The sequence below is a fragment of the Lytechinus pictus genome, chromosome 7 (assembly GCF_037042905.1).
Source record: "Lytechinus pictus isolate F3 Inbred chromosome 7, Lp3.0, whole genome shotgun sequence".
Taxonomy (NCBI): domain Eukaryota; kingdom Metazoa; phylum Echinodermata; class Echinoidea; order Temnopleuroida; family Toxopneustidae; genus Lytechinus; species Lytechinus pictus.
In genome coordinates this window covers 14029773-14047767 of record NC_087251.1, presented here as the reverse complement: position 1 = coordinate 14047767, position 17995 = coordinate 14029773, and the positions used below count along the sequence as shown (strand labels likewise).

General features: G+C 36.5%; 1 protein-coding gene across 2 annotated transcripts in view; it reads left to right on the top strand.

The window, feature by feature from the left end:
• LOC129265988 (chromaffin granule amine transporter-like) overlaps window positions 1–17251 on the top strand; it is a 38374-nt gene extending 21123 nt beyond the window's left edge. Inside the window, exons 6-13 of one of the 2 annotated variants that reach the window (XM_064101992.1) lie at window positions 44–148; window positions 3609–3704; window positions 6090–6168; window positions 6694–6745; window positions 7453–7516; window positions 13913–14032; window positions 16009–16054; window positions 16444–17251. In XM_064101992.1, coding sequence (XP_063958062.1) covers window positions 44–148; window positions 3609–3704; window positions 6090–6168; window positions 6694–6745; window positions 7453–7516; window positions 13913–14032; window positions 16009–16054; window positions 16444–16636 — 755 coding nt within the window. In that variant the 3' untranslated portion in view covers window positions 16637–17251. The remainder of the gene's footprint in view (window positions 1–43; window positions 149–3608; window positions 3705–6089; window positions 6169–6693; window positions 6746–7452; window positions 7517–13912; window positions 14033–16008; window positions 16055–16443) is intronic. The other variant, XM_054903881.2, reaches the window with a different exon arrangement.
• The last annotated feature ends 744 nt before the right edge of the window (window positions 17252–17995 follow it).

Below are 17995 nucleotides of genomic sequence, written 5' to 3'. Positions count from 1 at the left end.
TAAGAAAATAAAAATGGATTTCTTTCCCCTATTCTTCCCACAGTGTTCACTCCAATGGTCATGCCCGTGAATGTAACAGTTCCAGTTACTGAGAGTTCTCCATCCGCCATTACCCTTCTAATGAATCCTTGTACACTATTAGTATCAGGTTCGTAGGGTATCATTTACCTACTTATGGAAATATATACGCTTTTGCAAACACACCCACACACCAAGGGGCGTAACAGGGGTCGGTGGCCAGGGGGAGGGGGGCAGGAGCCAAGAATTTCCCGGTCATATCATGGTATGAACAGGATTTGTTTTAATGATTGCGCCCCGAGCATTAGAGCGAAACTCAATGCGTGATTAGTACAAAAAAGAGAGGGAGGCACATCATGGCGCGCGCAGCAAAAAGTTGCTTATATAACTCCGAAGCGAGCGAAGTGAGAGAGAAAAAAATCACCCCTTCATGAAAATCTAACTTTGAGATTGATTTTGACATGGTATTCAGAAAATAACATCATATCTTACATATTTCTTTCCTTTCCTTTTCTTTTTATTATCGGTTGTAGAACTTTTTGTGGCCAGTGCTATGCAGATCGGGTCTTGGGCAATGGCGGCACAAGGATTTTTAACATAGGGCGAGGCAAAAGAACATTTGGGGGGGGGGAGCAACACAAATATTTTGCCTATTTCTCAAAATCGAGCGAGAAGCGCGGGCTATTTTTTTATGTAGACCCTATTGACTTGAAAAGGGATCTGTTAAGGACTAGCTGTTTGCATTGGGTCATGAAAATGGTTTCTCACCAAATAAATAATGCGAGCGCGAATCGCAAGCTGGAAATTTTTGATATCCTGAGATGATAACTGGACGTTCTAAGCACTTTTTGTAATCATAAACTGGATGGCTATCTAATTAAACAATCGATGCGAGCGCGTTATTTAAAAAAAAAAAACTTCGAAGCTAAGACCAATCTTCAAAATTAAACCCAGTTAAAATGCTTGAGTTTAGAGCGTTGTCTTTACCCCACACCCAGTTCTTTTAAAAATACAAATTAAGTGAAACATAATCTTAAAACTTAGACCCCAGCATCTTCCAAACTATAAAACCCTGTGATAACACATACCTAGTTTTACCACACAAAAAAAACAGAACAACATTAACAAACATTTAAGGACGTTCCACAGTTATGTTTGTGCGCATTATGATCTGCGCATATTTAACACTCTGCGCGCTGACGTCACAATGGATGAACAGGTGATTAATTAGCTGTGGGTTTGAGCTGATTTTTCTCATCATCTGCACCCTAACTGCAGATTCGATGCGTTATTTTATGAAGCTAAAAAACTTGAATTATTCCATGGATCATTAAAAAAAATATATCTACAATTTCAAAATACTTTACTCTGCAGTACTGCCAAGAATCACGAATATGACCCCGAGTTTGAATAAATGGTAGAGTGGTTTTGATTTTTCTTCACATAGATTCAAAGCATTTGGCGCATTTTTGGTGTTTTAAAAAGCACATTTGCTCTAATAAAAATGCTGATAGTTTGAAAACAAGCACATGAACCCCTATTTTTTAATGTTTGTACCTCTTAGGTATAGCTTCCTCTACAACCTTGCAAATTTTGGTGAAAATGACATGGATTTTGAATAAAGTGCAGCATTTATTGTACTTTTGTAGTCTGTTATTGAAATTTCACATTTTTGAGATTGGGTTTTTGTTATCTTTTACGCCGTTTTTAAGAACTGACTGTGCTGTTAGACTTAAAGTTGCAAACAAATAGCACCATAAATAGATTATCCATTCTAACGATACAATTATTAACTCTCTTGCGAAATTTGATGACTTTTTCATGTATTTTGACTGAGTAATAGAGGTTTAAACTCATTGTAGTATTCTTGCGAGGTCTAAAAATGCCAAATTCTTTTAAATGCGCAATTCTTCAGAACATCAATTTTGGTGAACTTTGAAGCTCTACAGCAAAAAATCAAGCACATGGACCCATGTTAATTTTTGCATATTTCGAATATTAAGGTTCTAAAGTATCTATGTGCAGAGTTTGGTGAAAATGACATGGATTTCACTTTAACTGTGGAACGTCCTTAAAATTAAAACCCTCTTCCAGCCTGAAATCCTGTAATAAAGAATGCATTTAAAACATACTTTTTCTTCCAGGCAAAGAAATTTATAATAAAAAAAATCTTCAAAACTAAGAGCCCGGGGAGCATTTCATGAAAGGAGTTGTCAGACGTTTTATCCGACACTTACCATGGTAGCACTGCTTCTTAGCCAATCAACATCAAGGAAAGTTGTCAGATCTGACAACTTGTCCGACATAATTAGTGTTGATGAAATGCTCCCCCGATCATCTTATTTTTTTTGTATTCTATGATTTGTTATTTAAAATATCTGGGTCTGGAGGAAAGACTGCATTTATTTTTATGTTATTCAACATCAATAAGATTGTGGGGTCTTTGTTTTATTATCTATCTTTTTGCGATTTGTCATTTTGAAATAACTGGGTCTTGAGGAAAGACTACGCTATATTTTCAAGTTATTGACATCAATGAGATTGTGGGGTCTTTGTTAATATCGTTTGGTTGTTTTTATTGTTTTTTTATGATTGGCTATTTTGAATTGAATGGGTCTGGAGCAAAGACTACACCATATTTCCATGCTGTTCAATGTTGATAAGATTGCAGGGTCTTTTTGATGTCGTTGTTTTGTTTTTAATGATTTTTTAACTGGGTCTGGAGGAAAGACTATGTTATATTTCCATATTATTTAAGAAGATGGTGGGGTCTTTTTTTTAATTGCCAGTTAAAATATCTGGGTCTGGAGGAAAGATTTCGCTATACTTCTAAGTTAGAATGATGCACGCCGTATAAGCTAAAACAACAACAACAACAACAACAACAGTTATTCAACATTAAGAAGAATTAATTTTCGATCTTTGTTTGAAAGATTTTTTGAATGTTTTATATAACTGGGTCTGGAGAAAAAGACTGACTTTGCGCTATATGAACGCATTTTAGTTCAGAACAGATTCGCCAAAAATCCCTTCAAATTTATTACATTTGTGGGTAAAGTCATTATTACATTTGTGGGCGATCAAAAATTATTACATTTTTGGGTAAAGTGCCTTTTTACATTTGTGGGTAAAATTATTACATTTGTGGGTAAAGTGTTATTACATTTGTGGGCGTTATTACATTTGTGGGCGTTTATTACACTTGTGGGTGTAACAGCCCCCCCCCCCCCCCATATATATACTCCAGAGATGTTGACTATCATGTTTAACATTGTCATCGTGCGTCGTCATCATCACTGTCATCATCATCGTCCCTTCTTGTACTCGGTCTAAATTACAAGGTCGTATCGGATCGGGGATCGGATATGAAAGTATGGAGTAGCAATGACAAGGAAAGTGGTCAATATATCGTGACGTTAGTAATAGAAAAATGCCGACCATTTTTGGTAAATCGAGATGCAAATTGAAAGATTGAACCAAATTTTAAAAAATAGTTTGCATAGTTATGCAAACTATTTTTAAAATCATTTTTACTTAGTTGATTTGATTGAGCTTTGTTTCATGACATTTTAATTTGCTTTCATTTTCAGTTCTTGCTATGACGACCACGTTGGGTATAGCCTTCACCAATGCAACTCTTCCAATATGGCTCAAATCATCGTTCAAGACACCAGAATGGGAAATAGGTAAAAGCGTGATATACGTGGAGCTGCTCTTGACATGGTGATGGTAATGTTAGTTTGGTGGTAGTCAAGTGATGACGATGATAATGCAATGGTGGAGTTATGACGACGATGTCGACATAGTGGCGGGATAATAATGATGAGGATGATGTTTTGGTAGTGTAATGATGACGGCGATTTCAACATAGTAACAGAACAGTAAGGATGACGTTGATATTGTTATGGTAGTGTAATGATGACGATATCGACAAAGTGGTGGTATGACCTTGACGTTATTATGGATAAATTGCCAATTCGGCTATTACCAACTCCTCCACTCATCGCAAAGTCTATCTGTATTTAGTCTAATACCATTCTGTCCATCAACATTTCATGTAACATCCATTTTGTCCAATCATCACTTTTGACCATTTTGTCTAATAACCAGTTGGTCTATGACCAATTTTATTTCAATTCATTTCGCCCAATTAACATTTCGTCCAATTATACCAAATAGCATATAGACTAAATGCCTTTGGACCAACTGGTTATTAGATGAAATTTTGAGTGGACGAAATGGCAATTAGACCATGTGGATAGAGGAAGAATTAATGGTAGGCCAAATTATAGTAGAAGAGTTGGCAAGTGGAAGAATTGGCATTAGACCAATTGAAAATAAACCTAATTATGGTGGTGTAATTATGACAATGATGTTATGATGGTGTAATGATGAAGATATTGTCGAAATAATGGCTGCGCAGTAATGATGACGATGATGATGTTTAATATAGCAGTGCAATGATTACGACGACGTCGACAAAGTGGCGATATAGTAATGATTACGATGATTGTTATGGTGATGGGTTAATGATGACAGCAATGTCGACATAGTAGTGGCATTGTCATGATGACGATGATGATGTTATTGTGGAGTAATGATAAAAACGATGTCGACAAAGTGGCGGCATAATTATTCCGACGATGATTATGTTATGGTGTCGACATACATGACTAGACGGCAAAGTAATGATGAAGATGATGTTACTGCAGTTGTGTGATGGTGACAATATTCGTGGTGTGATGCTGCTGATGATGATGTTGTTATGGTGATGTAATTTTGACGACAATGTCGACATATTGGCGGTATAGCAGTGGTGACGATTTTGATAGTTATTCACTGGATCAGAAGATTGCTTTAATCTGCATGTATCTAAAAGGGTTATTGTCGGTGCTTTATGTATGGAGTGTGTCCAACACTTGAGGATGATACAAGATACTGAAAGAGATGCAAAACATGATATAGCTATGTACGAGCTTTCGGCTGCAAGCTTATTTCAAAGAACCTTCAACTATGTAAGAAACGGAATAACAAGCATAATGTAAACCAATTGAGCTTGTTTACATTAACAATTCATTCAAAACGCTTAGTCAGGGGCGTCGATCTATTTTTCAGATGGGGGGGGGGGCAAAATCATGAATAACGTTCCAAAGGCGCTCGATCACACAAAACAACCAAACTCACCCACACACACACACACATATGCCTATATAAATATATATATATATATATATATATACATGTATATATATAAATTCATATATGACTTGAATTTTTTTAGTATACTGACCTGAAAATATAAAAAAAAAGGTACCTGTTTAGGACTGTTTGTAGTAACTCATGAGGAGGATATATATCTCACTACACAAATAATGCGAGTGTCGAGAGCAAGCTGAAATTTCTTTATATTCTGACCTGAAAGCTTGATATTCTAAGCATTTTTGGTACCAATGATTAAGGTGGGTATCTAAAAGAACATTGGATGCGAGCGCGAAGCTGAAAATTTTGATATTTTGATCTGAACAAAATAGGCATCTAGTTTAATGGACGTTTTTAAGATATATACCCAACAAAAGATTATTGTAAATCGAAGCGGGAGTTCTTTGAGGTTTAGAACTGAAAACAGGACATTCTATTCACCTATTTAATCATGAAAATTAAAGGTTTTTGTTACAGAAATGATGCGAGCGCGAAGCGCGAGCTGAAAATTTTTATATTCTAATCTGAAAAGCAGGCATTTTGAGCAAGATTTTAAATAAAGAACGAGTTGTGTATTTCAATCTCGCTTGCTGATTTCTGTGTAACATTACAATCTTATTTATTTTTTGTACATCCGGAATTATTGGGGAGCAAAACGATATGTTTGTCCCCCAAATATTTTCATTGGTGTGTCAACCACCCCCCCCCCCCCCCCCCCCAGGATCGACGCTTCTGCGCTTAGTTATAGCCGATAGCTTGGGAATAAAGTTCTGGAATAGCTATTTATCATCTCTCACATCAAATGTAAAATAATTCACAACCCTTTTTGAAAAAATATAGAGTAACGTGAGTTTTTTTCTTGATCTTTTCAGGTTTGATTTTCGTTCCAACAAGCGCCGCTCATATTGTATCAGGGCCTCTTATCGGATATTGGAGTAAAACACTAAAAAGGTAATCTTTTAATTTATCTTGTCGCTAACAGACATATAACAATCTCATTTTTAAAGAAAATGTTTTTCATCCATTTACATGAGGAATGATGTAGTTTGAATTTAATATCTCTTTCAAAAATGGATATGTGACTGAGGCTAAAAAAGACAACTATACAACGCCTATAATCATAATATTACAATCATACTTTGTGAACAGTCAGCAACAGCTTAGCAGAAGAAGGATTCCAGCAGGTGTATTTCCATCAGTGTGAAGTCGTGCAATTGTTTAAAACGTGACGAAGTTCGCATTTCAAAACTTAACGTATTTTACATGTGCTTAGAAGTATCATCCGAGTTCCCAAATCATGATTTGTAGCACCATCAAAGCATGAAATGTGACGTTACGTTATAGGATATAGTTAGGATTTTACGAGGTTTTGACGTTTGCGTGCCCGTGAAAATGGACTCAGGGCCGGAAAATTTATAATAATTCACTTGTTTTTTCTTTTTGGATTGTTAAAATTCAAAATATTTACAATCACAGGTGGCGATGTATGTTGATTGGGTCACTAGCAATGGCTATTGGAATTGCAACAGTAAGTTGGATATAAGTATATTGGTTGTTCGTTTTGTATTTTTGTTTTGTATTTTATTTTGAATTTTTTTTTTGCCTTTCTATGTTCTGTTGCTATATTTTGTTCTGTCTTAATCCTCGGGGGCAAATACTACAAAAAGATTATTTCTTTATTTTACGTTTTTTATGGGTCCATAACTTACAAGCATTGCTTTTTAGTGGATCCCTCTATTGTAACAGATATTGAAACTGTTTTATAAATGGCTATTTTCTTTTTATGTTGTTACGCATATTAATCAAGAAGAAAAATTGTGTACATATCTCATTGTGTATTGTTTGTGTTTGTATGATTATATATAATGTATAATGTTATTGTATTTCTTTCGCTTTTTTTCTGGTGAAAATGTAATTTTATTTCGCAATTTCATATTCAAAATTTTTAATATCTATATTTGCATATAAACCTCATAATTTTTATTCGTTGTTGTTTTGTTAAATTTTGAACTGCGAGAACTATGTCTCTTAATATGATATTTGATGCTATTATAAATAAGATACTAATTTACTCATTTGTGTGCAGTATACTATATCTTATTTAATCATGTACGCCTACTTCAGTTCTCGGATATGATAATTTTGACATAATAGTTATAATCATGTGATTGCAGAGTTGACATTGATATGATATAATCAGATAAAGTGGTATTCTATTCACTTTATATCCCATAGCTTCCGCTTTGCAACATGATCTGGCAGCTTATTCCGTCTATGACCCTAATTGGATTTGGCTTTGGTAGGTTAAATTTGAATATATATATATATATATATATATATATATATATATATATACATTATATATAAATATATATATATAGCTTAGAATCTCTTCTTTCATCTGAAATTACTTAGATTATTCCTCACCCACGCATGAGTGAGCAAAAACAAATTGAAGAAAGATAACCAAAAAGTCATTGGGGGGGTATCTGAATTTCAAAAAGAAAATCCCATGCCTAAAAAGTTCAATATCTGCTCTTTCATTTGATACCTTAATAACAGAAAATGGTCAAGAAGTAAAAAAGTTCTATTCCCTCGAAACAATGCTTGTATTTCCATAATTTCATTAAATGTGTTTTCACCGGTTTCCCACAGAAGCTATCGCATGGTTAACAAAAGACTTAATGCATGGCTGATCGTCAACAAAACGGAGTGTCGAAGTGAGTCTGAACGCTAGCCTGTAAAACCTCTTCATTTTTAAAAAATATTGAAATTCAAGCCTTATTTCAAATAACCAGCACTCTGTTATTTTTTGACCATTTTCTGTAATTGAGGTATCAAATTAAAGAGCAGATATTGAACTTTTTAAAAATGTGGGGTTTTTTTTAACCCAGATACAGCCCGCCAAGTGACATTTTGGTATCCCCTCTTCAAATTGTTTTTGCTCACTCATGCGTGAATGAGAATTAATCTAAGTCATTTCACATGAAAGAGATATCCTAAGCTTTACAATGGTAGGTCATTTGTATTTGTGATTAAAGTTATAATAAACAGGGGCGGATCCAGCTTTCGCCAATAGGGGGGGGGGGCCGAAAAAAAAAATTACCCATATTTTCCCCGATCGGCCGCTCAAAGTTGATTTTTGTTTGTTTCTTTGAAGGGGTAGTCCTAACAGTCACTTTTTAGCTTTATTCTTACAAAACATAAATAAATATTAATATCATATAAGCCCTAATCGAATAAAGCGAGCGCGAAGCGCGAGCTAATTTTTGTCCTCAAAATTGAACTTTCTGAGCAATGTTTGTGATCGTGTACAAGATGTGTATGTAACTAAATGCGAGCGCAAGCGGGAAAAATGAGATTCAGACCTAAAAACGTGACTCTATATTCATGTTTTGTCAATCTTGAACAGGATGAGAAATTGGGTATCTTCCTTCATTGATATGAGACTGGATAATTCAAGCACGTGTGTTGAATAAAGAACAAACTGCGTATCTTAATAAACATGACTGTGCGCGTTTTTTTATAGATTATTTAGACCTAGCACCGGGACATTGTAAGGACATTGTGTCATCATATGAAAATGATGATTACCTTTCTATTCCTCTTCCCCAACGCGAGATGAAACTTGTCGATATTCCATTCTAAAAAAGGGAAAATTTCATTTATAGGAATTCATGAAACTGTTACCTTAGTTATATTTTAATTCAATATTAATGAGAGCGAAATTGGTTGATATTAAGGCCTGAAAACTGGATATTTTGAGGATTTTTTTTAAATATTGTCTTACGGCCTATTTGAGCGCATATGGTAATCCTCCTATGCAGAGCTACTCGGCCGTTGGTGGAGTGCAGGAAACCCACGTGCAGGAGAATGTCTTTCATTGATGGGCGCGCAGTTGCGGTAGCGTGATTTGCAAAAATGTGAACCAACATAATGCGGTGTCACTGCGATCGAGTAGGCCTATCCCGAGGCCTATGGGGATCGGGCCTGGCCGTTACGAGGCCGTAAATTAAAACCTGGATATGATACCTCCTCCGCACTGTTCTTTCTGTTTTCAGCGTTTCTCTCAAATTAAAAAGGATACTTTTTTTGGTTGCAAAAAAATAGGGGGGCCGGCTCGGCCCCACCCCCCCCCCTTGGATCCGCGCCTGATAAATCATCGATAAATCTCGGTTTCGTTTTTGTCTCGCCTGCGTAGCGGAGCGAGACATAGGTATCACTATTTCCGGCGTTGGCGTCGGCGTCGGTGTCGGCGTCGTCGTCGTCGTCGTCAACAATTGTGTTGTACACCCAATAACTTTCTATAGCTTCGAGGTGGGATCACCAAATTCATACCAGAGGTCCATCTCCTGAAGGCACAGGTCAAGTTCGAATATGAGTCAAATTGGAAAAAGGTCAAAGGTCAATGAACTTTCCAAGACTGGCACTGTGCTGTGTTGTACACATAATAACTTTGTACACCCAATAACTTTCTATAGCTTCGAGGTGGGATCACCAAATTCATAACAGAGGTCCATCTCCTGAAGGCACGGGTCAAGTTCGAATATGAGTCGAATTTGAATAAGGTCAAAGGTCAATGAACTTTCCATGACTGGCACTGTGCTGTGTTGTACACATAATAACTTTCTATATCTTCGAGGTGGGATCACCAAATTCATACCAGAGGTCCATTTCCTGAAGGCACAGGTCAAGTTTGAATATGAGTCGAATTTGAATAAGGTCAAAGGTCAAAGGTCAATGAACTTTCCATGACTGGCACTGTGCTGTGTTGTACACATAATAACTTTCTATATCTTCGAGGTGGGATCACCAAATTCATACCAGAGGTCCATTTCCTGAAGGCACAGGTCAAGTTTGAATATGAGTCGAATTTGAATAAGGTCAAAGGTCAAAGGTCAATGAACTTTCCATGACTGACACTGTGCTGTGTTGTACACATAATAACTTTCTATATCTTCGAGGTAGGATCACCAAATTCATACCAGAGGTCCATCTCCTGAAGGCACAGGTCAAGTTCGAATATGAGTCGAATTTGAATAAGGTCAAAGGTCAATGAACTTTCCATGACTGGCACTGTGCTGTGCTGTACACACAATAACTTTATATATCTTCGAGTTAGGATTGCCAAATTCATACAAGAGGTCCATCTTTTGAAGGTGCAGGTCAAGTTCAAATGTGAGTCAAATTTGAATAAGGTCAAAGGTCAATGAACTTTCCATGACTGGCACTGTGCTGTGTTGTACACACAATAACTTTCTATAGCTTCGAGGTGGGATCACCAAATTCATACCAGAGTTCCATCTCCTGAAGGCACAGGTCAAGTTTGAATATGAGTCGAATTTGAATAAGGTCAAAGTTCAATGAACTTTCCATGACTGGCACTGTGCTGTGTTGTACACACAATAACTTTCTATAGCTTCGAGATGAGATTGCCAAATTCATAACAGACGTCCATCTCTTGAAGGTACAGGTCAAAGGTCAATGAACTTTCCATGACTGGCACTGTGCTGTGTTGTACACACAATAACTTTCTATAGCTTCGAGGTGAGATCGCCAAATTCATTCAAGAGGTCCATCTCTTAAAGGTGCAGGCCAAGTTCAAATGTGAGCCGAATTTGAATAAGGTAAAAGGTCAATGAACTTTCCATGACTGGCACTATGCTTTGTTGTACACATAATAACTTTTTATATCTTCGAGGTAGGATTGCCAAATTCAAACAAGAGGTCCATCTTTTGAAGGTGCAGGTCAAGTTCGAATGTGAGTTGAATTTGATTAAGGTCAAAGGTCAATGAACTTTCCATGACTGGCACTGCTGTGTTGTACACACAATAACTTTCTATAGCTTCGAGGTGGGATCGCCAAACTCGTAACAGAGGTCCATCTAAGTCATATAGCATACATGTAGTTTTGACATGCAGTCTCTTCATGACTGCAATATGCAGGCAAGACAACGCTTGGCGTTTGCCTTGTTTGTGGGACGCACTGTATATATATATATATATATGTGAATTTGTCTTGGCCACGTATGGATGAGGTGCAGCATCATATGATCATTATAGTGACAGACAGAAGAAAGAGGCTGCGGGACAATAAGCCAGTTCGAAGTTCCTCTCTGGGCATGATCAGAATATTTTGCGCATGATCAGAGGAAGGTCATTGGTACAAAAGCGACATGAGATAATTTAATGAGATAAGCACCAATTTTGATGTCTTGATTGATTGATTGATTGAATTTATTTTTTTCTTCATTTCAAACAAATTGACAAAGTAAGTAGGAACAAAACACAATATGAATAACAGAAATGTTATTCTTTTGAATTGCGTTTTTCATTTACATCCACAATAAAAGAACAATGCGTCACCAACAGTGGCGTACCGTGGGTCACGGCATTGGGGGGCACCATAATTTTTTTTGAGTCACTAAGTGAGCGCGCGAAGCGCGCTCAGTTGCCAGGTATACTGACCTAATAGAGACATTTTAAGGACAGTGCCATTAAACGGATATGTCTCTCACTGGTCAAATAATGCGAGCGCGCAGCGTGAGCTTAAAATTTTTGATATTCAGACCTAAAAAGGGACATTATAATCAATCTTTTGTAATCATCATACGTACCTGTCTCGCTAAATAATGCGAGCTGAAATTTTTGTAAATACTGACCCCCAAACAGGAAGATTTTAAGGACTATATTTTAGGAATCCATTATGAGTATACACATATCACCATAGTCATTTAATGCGAATGCCAATAAGCGCTTGCTGATTTTGTTAGAATTACATCTAAACATGCACATAAAGCACTTGTAATCATGATTAACATACCCATCTCACTAATCGAATCTTGCGAGCGCGAAGCGCGAGCTGAAAATTTAGGAAATTCATACCTGAAGAAGGGCATTTTAAGGCTTGTTTGTAGGAATTCACGGAGACCATACGTAGTTCACTAACCAAATGAAGCGAGCGCGAAGCGCGAGCTTAAAATTTTTAATATTCAGATTAGAAAAAGGGACATTTTAAGGACTGATTCTAGGAATTCATGGAGAGCAGACATATTTCACCAATCCACTACTGCAAACGTAAGCACGGACAGGAAATGTTTATATTAAGACCTTAAAATGGGGCAATCACTTTAAGTAGTCATGAAAAAGAAGCATACTATTGTACATACTACCATAATAACTCGAAGTGTGAGGAAATATATTTGGCAGTTTGGTGTATATTGACTTGAAAACGGGAGGCTTTAGTATAACAGGATTATATATCTCAGTGAACAGACAATGCGAGCACTAGGAACAATGAAGACATAGGCCCTGAACGAATTATGTTTCATTAAGTTATGAAAACAAATGTTTCTTATGTAATATAACATATCATAATTATGATATAATATAACATTATAATGAACAATAATGTCTTCTTTCCCACTACGCTTCTCTTCCTTTCTCCCTCTTTTTCTCCTTTTCCCCGTTTTTTTTTTTTTTTTTGGTCAGCCGATTGGGGGGGGGGGCACGTGCCCCCCCCCCATGCCCCCCCCCCCCGTAGTTACGCCACTGTCCACGAACGACTGGTATTTCATAGTTTGCCAATTATACGTTGTACAGCATGTATAATATGCATTCAAAGTAGAAATGCAACTAGTACCTTCATAATAGTGTTTATTGATGTGCTATTCTAGTAACCTTGTCTATTCAATTTCTTCATCCTGCTTTGTAATGCATGCTTACGTAATAACTTGCTTTGAAATCTGCCTATCATAATGAAAGGACGTATGACCAAAAATTGTCCATGAAGTAAATACGAACTGGTCAATTAGTTAAACTCTTTCCACGCCTTTAGTCCAGGATAGGCCCCATAGAAAATTGACTAAACCTTTTTTTTTCATATATACAATATTTTTTGATGGTTTTTTGTCAATTCGAGGGTGCTGATTGCGAATCTGAATGATACCATTCGTATAACCCACTGATCTCTTCATTTTAGTGCTCACTCTTGTGAATTGTTTGGCCCCCATTGCCATTGCATTATACTGTTTGGGCCAGTGGCGTCTATTTTGAATATCAAAATACAGCAATGTTCTCACACATGACATAATAAATGATATATCTCGTTAGTAATGATGATTTGCATAAAATACCTCGTTCATAGATCACAATTTCTTGCAGTTCAGTGCTAACTTTTTTGAAAAATAGTTTTCCTTATTCATATTGTACATAATAGAGTATACAAGGGCATATGGCGGCAATTTTGAATATCCAGAAAATAAATATTTTTTCAAAAACTATTTTTTCAGAGAGTATTCCACTCCTGCCACACAATTTCATGCATTTTATAGCCAATGTGCGGGCAATTTCATGATTTTCATGGGTAATTTGCATATTTTGGCGGCCATATTGGATTTTGCCAATTTGCGTTCAGATTCGTAATCAGCACCCTCGAATTGACAAGAAACCATCAAAAAAATATTGTATATATGAAAAAACTAGGTTATGCCTCTTCTATCCTGGACTATTTCCTTTTTGACTGGTCTTCGTCCTGCGTGAGTTTCAGGTCACAAGACCAACGTCAATGAACTTTGGCCGTATTGTGGGTATTTGTTGAATTACCATATCATGACTTTGATAGTTTATGGATCTAGTTCATGAAATGTGGACACAAGGGTGATAAAGTATATTTGTTTTTTGTTTTTATTTGTAGGTACTGTTGACAGCACTCTAATAGGGATAATGTATCGCATTGTAGATGTATGGCATGAAGGAGCTCAGAGCTCGGCTGCTGCAGTGTTTGTCTTTGAGTTTTGCCTGGCATATACAATAGGTAAGTATGCCATGTTGTTCTTTAATGAAGAAGAATGAAACACTGGTATAAATTTAGCTTGTGTGAAAACAAATGGAAGGAAAAAATCAATTAAAGTTCCACATTCAGTGGCGTAACTACGGGGGGGGGGGGCATGGGGGGGGGCACGTGCCCCCCCCCCCCCCCCCCCCCCAATCGGCTGGCCAAAAAAAAAAAGGGAAAAGGAGAAAAGGAGGGAGAAAGGTAGAGAAACGTAATGGGGAAAAAAGAAATTATTGTTCATTATATTATTTTATTATATTATATTATGTTATATTACATAAGAAGCAGTTTTTCATCACTTTATGAAACTTTATTTGCTCAGGGCCTATGTCTTCATTGTTCCTGGTGCTCGCATAGACTGTTTAACGAAATATATAATCCTGTTGTCCTAAAACCTCCCGTTTTCAAATCAATATACTGTACACCAAATATATTTCCTCGCAATTCGAGTTATTATTGTTTAATGTAGTGACATTTGCTTCTTTTTCATGAATACTTAAAGTGATTGCCCTATTTTAAGGTCTTAATATAAAACAGTTCCTGTCCGTGCTAATGTTCGCATTAGTTGATTGGTGAGACGTCTGCTCTTCATGAATTCCTAAAATCAGTCCTTAAAAAGTCAATTTTTCTGATCTCAATATCAAAAATTTTCAGCTCGCGCTTTGCGCTCGCATCATTTGGTTAGTGAAATACGTACGGTCTTAGTGAATTCCTACAAACAAGCCGTAGAATGCCCCTTTTCAGGTCTGAATTTCCTAAATTTTCAGCTCGCGCTTCGCGCTCGCAGTATTTGATTAGTGAGATACGTATGACTATGACAACAAAAAGTGCTTCATGTGTTTAGATGTAATTCTAACAAAATCAGCAAAGGATGGCACTAGTACTAGATGACTATGCTGAGATATGTATACTCTTAATGGATTCCTAAAATATAGTCCTTAAAGTGTCCCTGTTTGGGGGTCATTATATACAAAAATTTCAGCTCGCGCTTCGCGCTCGCATTCTTTGTTTAGCGAGACAGGTACATATCATATTGCTTATAATGTCCCTTTTTAGGTCTGAATATAAACAATTTTCAGCTCAAGCTTCGCGCTCGCATTATTTAATCAGTGAGATGTATATCCGTTTAATGGCACTGCATGTCCTTAAAATGTATCTATTAGGTCAGTATACCTGGCAACTGAGCGCGCTTTGCGCGCTCGCTAAGTGACTCGATATTTTTGCTGGTGCCCCCCCAATGCCGTGACCCACTGTACGCCACTGTCCACATTAATAAAATTAATGAAAATTATGAAAAATTAAGTTGTTTAGATAACTAATTAACTAATTAACTAGGACATGATCCGGCCAACCTAAAGAGGAGAAAGAATTTGGAACTGAATACAGAGTCAAAATGACTTCGTTCAGTATACTCCCTAAGTATCCCTAATTAAGTATGAATTGTGGTCATCCTCCCATTGGTAGAATCATGGACCTATTACAAAGGTCCATGGTATCATGTGACCAACATGTGATATCACACTTGTACAACTCTTTATTATTATAGTTGTCACTTTTATCAATGCTACATAGACCCTGTGCTTTTTTATATGGGATGACATGTAATACAGGTTCATGAGCGAAGAGTTTGTTCTTTCAATAAATGTGAAAAAAAATAGATGTTTGGGGTATATTTTCAGTGTCCAAAGTGTACTTTGGAAATCTTTATCACATTATCAATGGGAGGATCTCCTTGTATAGCATTATAGTGGTTTCAACATTGAGGTGCTAATTACTTTCTTATTGCTTGTTAAATCGTCAAACTTTCATCGATCTTATTTGGCCATTAGCGTAACTGTGAAATGATTCTTACAGAGCAGATATTGTTAGAGTGTAACTGTTTCTACATGTATAAGCGACCATGGAAAATATTTGTAAGGACAAGTAACAGTGCTTTCTCTATTACCTTATCATAGGCCTACTTACTTCTGGTGCTATCGTGGGATTTATTGGATTTAAATGGTAAGTATACTTTATCATTAGAGAGACAGAAAATGAATGAAAAATAAGAGAGAGAATGGTTAGGAGAATAATCAAATATTTTCATATTGTTATTGATTGGAAACATACATCAGCGATCAATGTAGCGTATAAGGGGGCTGAACATCCACCCATATAATTAAACATATATATTTTGTAATTAATTTTTAAACTTCTTAATTTTAATAGAATTTCGTCGAACTCCGTTTAATTTCCGATGGATTTTACTCTTTACCTTCTAAACTAGACCAAACGTGGAATATCCTATTTAGGGAAAGCTCGCTTTGCTTTGGTCGTTAGCAACTTTCAAGAACGGTGCACCATATCAAAAACTAATTTTTTTCTCTTTAAATATATATTATTTTTAATAGGACTATGTGGAGCTTGGCAATAGCCATCGTGGTCTCTTCGCCATTTTGTTTACTGCTCAGTCGAATCCAAGAAGAAAGAGAAACCAAACAACCGTTATTACCGAAACCAGAAGTCCTATTACCACCATGCCTACCAACGACAATAGAAGATAAACCACAGCCATTGCCAGATGAATCTTCACACTTACTTTAAGGATGATATATTCAGAGGGACTTATCTATGCCGCCTGATTTTTATGACTGAATTCCAGCATTAGTCGTTCTCAAAATCATAGACCTCAGATGGAAATGATTATGTGACCAATTCAATAAACATAAACATTACGTAACTTAAAAAAAGCATAATAATAACGGAAATAATCATAATAATTGTCACTTATAATTATAGTGCAAAGGACTGTCATTCGGTACTTTATGGAGCTTTGGAATGTTATAAACATACAAACAATATAATAGGGGAAGTTATACCTCGGTCACATTTGTTCTACGGCGGCCGTACGGCGAGTCGAAAATGGCCGTTTTTTGTACCAGCTAAAATATGTGGTTTGAATAAAAATGAAATATATATAAACGGCTGTTTTCGACTCGCCGTACGGCCGCCGCACAGTGGGCCAGAATGAGTTGAAAGTGCGCAATGTGTAGTATATAAACTTTGTGTTATGTACTAGTTTAAGATTGACCAGAGTGAATGTTGGTTTATGCTTCACGCATGCCTAAAAAGTGTGTATGAGATGCCGAAAATAATTTTATGGCATCAAAATGATCATTTATTAGATTTATATTAAAAAAAACTTTAAAATCTGAAAAATATTAACCGTGCTTTTATCAATCTGTGTTGACTTGTGTAAAACGCAGAGTATATAACACCACGAATGTATTACTATGAGGAGGGTTTTTGGCTGAAATTATTCTACAAGTAAGTTTTATCTCTGGAAGAGTTGTGGGTAAAGCCCTCATTTGCGTTAGCAACCTTTATTTTATTTATATTATGCCCGGAATTTATGTCATTTTCATGGAATGGAAGGGGAGTCGTCCTCGCCGTGCAAAAGCGAACGGCAATGTACACCCATACGGTGCGCTACGATGACTGCGCGGTATAAAAATGACCGTTTTTTTAGCAGGTTTTGGGGGTGTTGTGTCAAGTAAAATCGGCTCTAAAATGAAAATGGGCAAAAACGGGCAGCTAAATTTGGTATCGACTTAAAGCTTAGACATCGGAAAAAATGATGCTTATAGAATTTAGACGGAAATCCACGGAAATCCAAACGTTTCTTATGTAAATGCAAAAAACATGGATTTTCAGCCTATTTCGAGGAATAATCATCCTATAAACCTCCTGAAAGGTGTTTTTTTTTATCTACTTTGAACCGTTTCACACGAAAAAAGAATATATGAGGATTATGTGGGAGCCATTTCAGATTCCTACAAGAAAAACCTTCTGTGAAATGGCCTGTTTTTCAACTAGGTTGTCATATACGCGACATTTCGCAAAATGTCACATTTTACGATTTGAGGTAGGAAATTAACAGCCTTTATGCAAATTCCAGAGTGA